Source organism: Petaurus breviceps, unplaced genomic scaffold (genome assembly GCF_028583685.1).
Source record: "Petaurus breviceps papuanus isolate PSGF00001 unplaced genomic scaffold, PetGlider_PUasm1.0 171, whole genome shotgun sequence".
NCBI lineage: Eukaryota > Metazoa > Chordata > Mammalia > Diprotodontia > Petauridae > Petaurus > Petaurus breviceps.
In genome coordinates, this window is record NW_027185754.1 from 21,059,122 (window position 1) to 21,066,028 (window position 6,907).

The 6,907-nt window shown below is 35.4% G+C and overlaps 1 protein-coding gene across 1 annotated transcript; it reads right to left on the bottom strand.

The window, feature by feature from the left end:
* Positions 1–4,157: 4,157 nt before the first annotated feature.
* On the bottom strand, positions 4,158–5,093 carry LOC138157296 (olfactory receptor 2D2-like). Its single transcript, XM_069082827.1, has one exon. It carries the CDS (start codon positions 5,091–5,093, stop codon positions 4,158–4,160), a length of 936 nt encoding a protein of 311 aa, XP_068938928.1.
* Between the last annotated feature and the right edge of the window lie 1,814 nt (positions 5,094–6,907).

The window sequence follows — 6,907 nt, forward strand, 5'->3', positions numbered from 1 at the left end:
CTCCTGTCACTGCTCACCTCACTTTACATCAGTTCGTGTAAGTCCTTCCAGATTTTTCTGAAAGCATCTTACTCATCATTCTTATAGAACGATAGTATCCCATTGTAATAATATACAGCAACTTCTTCAGCCATTTCTTGATGGGCATCCCCTCAAATTCTAATTCTTTGCCACTACAAAAAAGCTGCTACAAATATCTTTGTATTTATAGGTTCTTTTCCTTTTATTTATTTTTTATCTTTTTGGGATACTGACCTAATAGTAGTATTACTGGGTTAAAGTATATACACCGTTTCATAGTCCTTTGTGCATTGTAACAAATATCTCTCCAGAATGGTTGGATCAGTTCACAACTCCACCAACAGTATTTAGTGTCCCAATTTTCCCACATGCCTTCCAACATTTGTCTTTTCCCCTTTCAGTCATATTAGCCAATCTGGTAGCATAAGATAGTATCTCAGAATTGTTTAAATTTGCATTTCTCTAATCAATAATGACTTAGAGAATTTAAAAAATATGACTATAGACAGTTTGATTTCTTGTTTTTTTCTTTTTCTTTTTGGAGGGCAAATTGGGGTTAATTGACTTGCCCAAGGTCACATGGCTAGTTTTTGTGTTGTGTCTGAGGTCGGATTTGAACTCAGGTCCTCCTGACTCCAAGGCCGGTGCTCTATTCACTGTGCCATCTAGCCGCCCAGTTTGAGTTCTTCTTTTAAAAGCTTTCATATTCTTTGACCATTTATCAGTTGGAGAATGACTTGTATTCTAAAATTAACACAGTTATCTATATATTTGAGAAATAAAGCCTTCATCATAGAGACTTATAAGATTCTCCTCCCCCAGACCTGGTTTTTGGCTTTCTTTCTAAACTTGGCTGCATTGATTTTGTTTGTGCAAAACCTTTTTAATTTGATGTAATCGAAATTATGCATTTTACAAATAGTAATGCTCTCTTCCTCTTGTTTTGTCATAAATTTTACCCTTTCCCACCTATCTGACAAGTAAACTATTCCATGCTCTCCTAATTTACTTTTGGTATCACTGTTTCTGTCAAAATCATGTACCCATTTTGACTTTGGTATATGGCATGAGATACTGGTCTACTCATGGTTTTTGCCAAACTGCTTTTCAGTTTTCCCAGTAGTTTTTGTCAAATAGTGAATTCTTGGCCCCCAAATTTAGTTTCTTTGTATTATATATTGTATGATCTAACTAGATTACTATGGACATTTACTACTATGTATTGTGTACCTAATCTATTTCACTGACCCATCACTCTATTTCCTAGTGAATACCAGATTATTTTGTTGATTACAATTTAGATCTGTTATGGAGAGGCCACCTTACTTCATATTTCTTTTCATTGATTCCCTTGATACTCTTGATATTTTGTTCTGCCATTTGAAATTTTTTTTGGTAGTTTGGTATTACACTAAATAAAGAAATTAATTTAGGTACAATTATCTTTTTAATTATATTTTCTCAGGCCTATCCTTGAGCAGTTAATATTTTTCCAAATATTTAGGTATGCTCCATAGTGTTTTTAATAGGAATGGGTGCTGTATTTAGTCAAAGACTTTTTATGCATCTATTGAGATTATCATATGATTTCTGTTGATTTTGTTGTTGATATGGTTAATTATGCTGATAGTTTTCCTAATACTGAACCAGCCCTGTATTCCTTGTATAAATCCTACCTGGTCATAGTATCTGATCTTTGTATATATTGCTGTAATCTCTTTGCTAGTATTTTATTTAAAAAATTTTTTTTGCATCAATATTTGTTGGGGAAATTGTTCTTTAATTATCTTTCTTTTGTCTCTTTCTATTTTGGGTATCAGCACAATATTTGCATCATAAACAGAATTTGGTAGGACCCCACCTATTTTTCCAAATAGTTTATATAGTATTGGGATTAATTGTTCTTTAAATGTTTGGTAGAATTCACTTACGAATCAATCTGCTCCTGGGAATTTTTCTTAGGAAGTTTTCATTGATGGTTTGTTCAATTTCTTTTTCTAAGATTGGGTTAACTATTTTATTTCTTCTGATGATCTGTGTAGTTTATTTTTTTGAGATATGCCTCCATTTCATTTACATTGTCAAATTTATTGGCATATAATTGGGTAGAATAGTTCCTAACAATTGTCTTAATTTCTTCTTTATTGGTAGTGAGTTTACTCCTTTCATTTTTGATAGTAGTAATTTGGTTTTCTTCTTTCCTTTTTAAAAATCAAATTAATCAATGGTTTATCTTTTTATTGTTTTTTTCTTCCATAAAACCAGCTCCTAGTTTTATTTATAATTTCAATGTTTTTCTTACTTTCACTTTTATTAATCTCTCTTTTGATTTTCAGGATTTTGGATTTGATGTTTAATTGGGGGGGGTTTAGTTATTTTTATTGGAATTTCTTTACCTCTTCCCAATGGATTTTTGTTGGCAATATACTGAAAAACTAATTAGTTATGTGGGTTTATTTATATCAGGCTGCTTTACTAAAGTTATTAACGATATCAGTTTTTAATTGAATTTTTAGGTTTTTCGGGATGAACCATTATATTATCTGAAAAAAGTGATAATTTTGTTCTTTGATTCCATTTTTCTTTTTCTTGTCTTTTTGATAGAACAAGTATCTCTACAATTATATAAAATGACAGTGGTGAGAATGGGCATCTTTGCTTTACATCTGATGCTGCTGGACAGGCTTTTAGCCTTTCTCCATCACATATAATTCTGTATTTTATTTTAGATAAATATATTTAGTGCATTAGAAAAAGTTCTATTTATTACTGTAAATGGTAAGTTTTTCTAATTGTGCATTATTTAATTTTTCAATTTATTATTTATTCTTTTTAAACATTATTTAAAATTTTTGAGTTTCAAATTTTCTCCCTCCCTCTCACCCTCTCTCACACTCAGAAGGCAAGGAATATAATGTAACTTATACATGTGAAATTATGCAAAAATATTTCCATACTTGCTATATTTTAGAAATAACAAGTAAAATGAAGTGAGAAAATTATACCTCAATTTCCACTCAGAGTTCATTAGTTTTCTTTTTGTGCATCATGAATTCTTTGGAATTGCCATGGATCATTTTAAGAGGAGCCAAGTTTTTCACCATCATTTTCACCATCATCAAGTTGATCATCATTACAACCTTGCTGTTACTGTGCACAGTGATCTCCTAGTTGTTTTTACTTCATTTTGCATCCATTGATATAGTTCTTGCCAGGTTTTTCTAAGTCACCTCCTCATCATTTCATAAGCTAACACAAGAGTACTCCATCACAACCATATGCCTGAACTTGTTCAGTCATTCCCCAATTGATGAGCATCCCCTTGATTTCCAATTCTTTCCCACCACAAAAAAGAACTACTATAAATATTTCATACATATAGGTCCTTTTCTCAAAATGTGGTCTGATCATGACAGGACAGAATGTTACTGTAACATTAAACATATTTAACACTATTTCTATTAATGCTAGTTTTAAGATTGCATTATAGAGTCAGGATCACCTAGAGAATAGAGGCAGCTTTAATGTCAAGAAGTATTGTATTTAAGTTATACCTCTGTCATTGATTGGTTGTGGGATTTCTGACAAGTCACTGAAAAGATCAGTGCCCCATGGCAACTTTTATCAAAGACAGTTTAATTTGGAGTAATTGTCAGCTTTCATTGATAAAGGAAGTTTCCTTAATGTTGGTTCATTACAGTAATAAAACAACAGCTTCATACATATATTTAAAAGGTGAGGCTAACTTTTTACGTATCTCTAAACCAGGTTCCCTGACATCTGATTGTTTTTCCTTGATCCCACAAATCCTTATGGCAGATGTGAGCCTGTTCTCCAAAGTCCAGTGCAGAATTTCTAGGGTCTATGAAAACTTTATATTAACAATATTTGGTCTTGAGTTCTCCATATTAAAGAAATATCACCCAAATCTCTGGAGAGATCGATACATCATGTCAAACTTCTTTCCATAATTGAGGAATGTACAATAAATATTATATAGGTATATATAATAAAAGGATGACATATTCATGCATTCTTTACCACCAGTTATAGGGGGATTACAGTTTCTTGCCAGGGGGCCACGCAATGAATGTTGGAGATAAGAGCTGTGGCCAAATGCAATTATACTGTCAGACTCAGGGTCTGCAGGATTTCCCCTTGTTGGTTGCATTCCTGAATGCCCTCTTTACATCTTTGTTCCTCAGGCTATAGATGAGAGGGTTAAGCATAGGGTTTATCACTGCATAGAACACAGAAACCAACTTGACCTGCTCTTTGGAAGACTTGGGGGTCATGTAGGAAATTATTGCTGTCCCATAAAAAAGGATGACCACAAGAAGGTGGGAGCCACAGGTAGAGAATGCCTTAAGTCTCCCAGAAGTTGTCTTCATCCTGACCACAGTCACTATAATAGAGCTATAGGATGCCAGGATAAGGGACACAGGTGCTAGAAGAATCACCACTCCCATGAGGAAAATGACCATTTGTGAGCTATGGGCATCTGCAGATGCCAAGGCCAAGAGGGCTGGGGGCTCACAAAAGAAATGAGCAATTTTGTTATCTCCTTGGAAGGGGAGCCATAGTGTGAATGTAGTGTCCACCAAGGATATTAGAAGACCACTGACCCAGCACCCCAAGGCTAATAGGCCATATATCCTCCTTGTCATGATGATAGGGTAATGCATGGGGTCACAGATCGCTAAATATCGGTCATAGGACATCACAGCTAACAAGGCACACTGAGTGGCTCCAAAAATTAGGGAAAGAAAAAGCTGAGAAGCACAGCCCATGAAGGAAATGACCTTCCTCCTTCTCAGTATATGGACCATGGCTTGGGGAACAATGTTGGTAGAGAAGCAGAGGTCAGCCACAGACAAGTTGCATAGAAAAAAGTACATGGGTGTATGAAGTTGTGAGTCAGTCAGAACCAGGTAGATGAGGAGTAAGCTCCCAAGCACAGTAGACAGGTAGACCCCCAGGAACAATATAAAAAGAAGCACCTGAGTCTGAGGGTCATCAGAGAGACCCAGGAGGAGAAATTCTGTCACCCAAGTCTGGTTGTCCTGGCTCATGTTCCTTCTTCCTGCTTTTTTAGATGGGAGGCAAAATATATTTCATGTGGGAATATTACCTATGGGATCTGAAATGACACCTGGTCCAACCTCCTGCCCAACCATCATCAGTTGCCCAAACTCATTTCTAATGAATATCTTAAGTGATGAGTAATGCATTGGAACAGAGAGAAGGCATTTCATTGTTTGACACAAAATTTTAGAAAATTTCCCTTTTATATTTTGCTAATGTATTGAGGAGCATCATGGTATAGTGGAGAGGATATGACATTGCTGGTGTCTGAGGGAAACTTTCAAAGTGGTATATGTTGCACTTATTTTTTTTACTTGCATCCTATTTTAGAGCAAGGAGATTATGAGGAGATAATTACATCCTCTTATTTTTTCTAATCAACTTATTCATGACATTCTTTCTTTTTTTCTCTTCTTCTTCCTTTATCTGTCTCTTTTTGTCTCTGTGTCTTTTCCACTCCCCAATCTTTCTATTCGTCTCAATAAAAATGACAAGCTCTTATGCATCAAATACAGTTTGACTTTCTAAAGACACTGAGAGTTTGAGTGACTTGTTCAGGGTCACATAGCCAAAATGTGTGTCCTGAATTCACTTTGTGTGACCGAGGCTGCCTCATCAAGCAAGGTCATCAAATTGAGTAAGATGGAATAGTTAGAAATGCAAACACACTAACAGAACTCCATTCTAAATCCATTAAAAAAACAAATTTCAAATATACAAATTTGAACAAAAATATTCCAATAGAAAGTAAAATTTTTACTTCAGGTTTGTCATTGTTTTCTAGCATAGTGCCTGGAACATATGAGGTAATTAATAAATGATTTTTTGATTGACTGCAGGAAACAGTGATGAGTACAGAGAATATTCACTCACTGGAATTGTATCATTATGGAATATAAGTTACTAGTAACCCAGATGGTTTAGGAAGGAACCTATTATTAGGTCATGGATTGCTGAGATCATTATCTCCCTCTATTAGCTATGTTAGGAATGGTGAAACCCTGTCCTCAACATTCTGTTGTGCACATACTATAGATTATTCTACTGTGGAAAGAAACATTTGCACTTTGATTTACATGGGTGCTTCCTTGTTTTGTTTTGAAATTTTTTTGTGTGACTTGACCCCTTTTCTCTCTCCTAGGGTGTGAGTGCACTGATTGGCATGGAAGCTTTGACCTGTTCCCTTTCTGATCTGGGTTGGTTCTCCCAGGCTGCCTTCTTAGGTTATTTGGTGGTTCCTAGTTCCTGGGGGTTTACCAATAAAGTGATAGATTGATGTACATACCCCATCTTAGTACACTGAAGCTCAAAACTCCTGTACTCAGTGTATCCACCTATCTCAGCTTCCCTTCTAGAAGTGAGTACATGCTTGCATTGCTAGTCCAATTTGCTGTAAAGGGGTTGAAATGAATTTAGGACATTTCCATCCATATTATTATCTTCAGTTCAGTGAGATTTGATTTTTTTTTTTAAAGCAATCGCGGTTAAGTAACTTGCTCAAGGTTACACGGCCAGTTATTTCTGGGTGTGGTGCTAAGTATCTGAGCCCGGATTTGAACCCCAGGTCATCCTGACACTGGAGCCAGTGCTCTTACTTGCTGAGCCACCTGGCTGCCCCATTGATTGTTAGTTTTGATGGCTGGGATATATACGAAATCAAAATTTTTCTAAGGCTCTAATGAGATAATTGATGTGAAAAAACTTTTGAACCTCTAAAGTGTTATGTACTCATTCCCTTGAGTAGCAAACACCAGCCTTACAAATACGTTATACTGCCATCAAATTTCTACTTTTTCTCTGA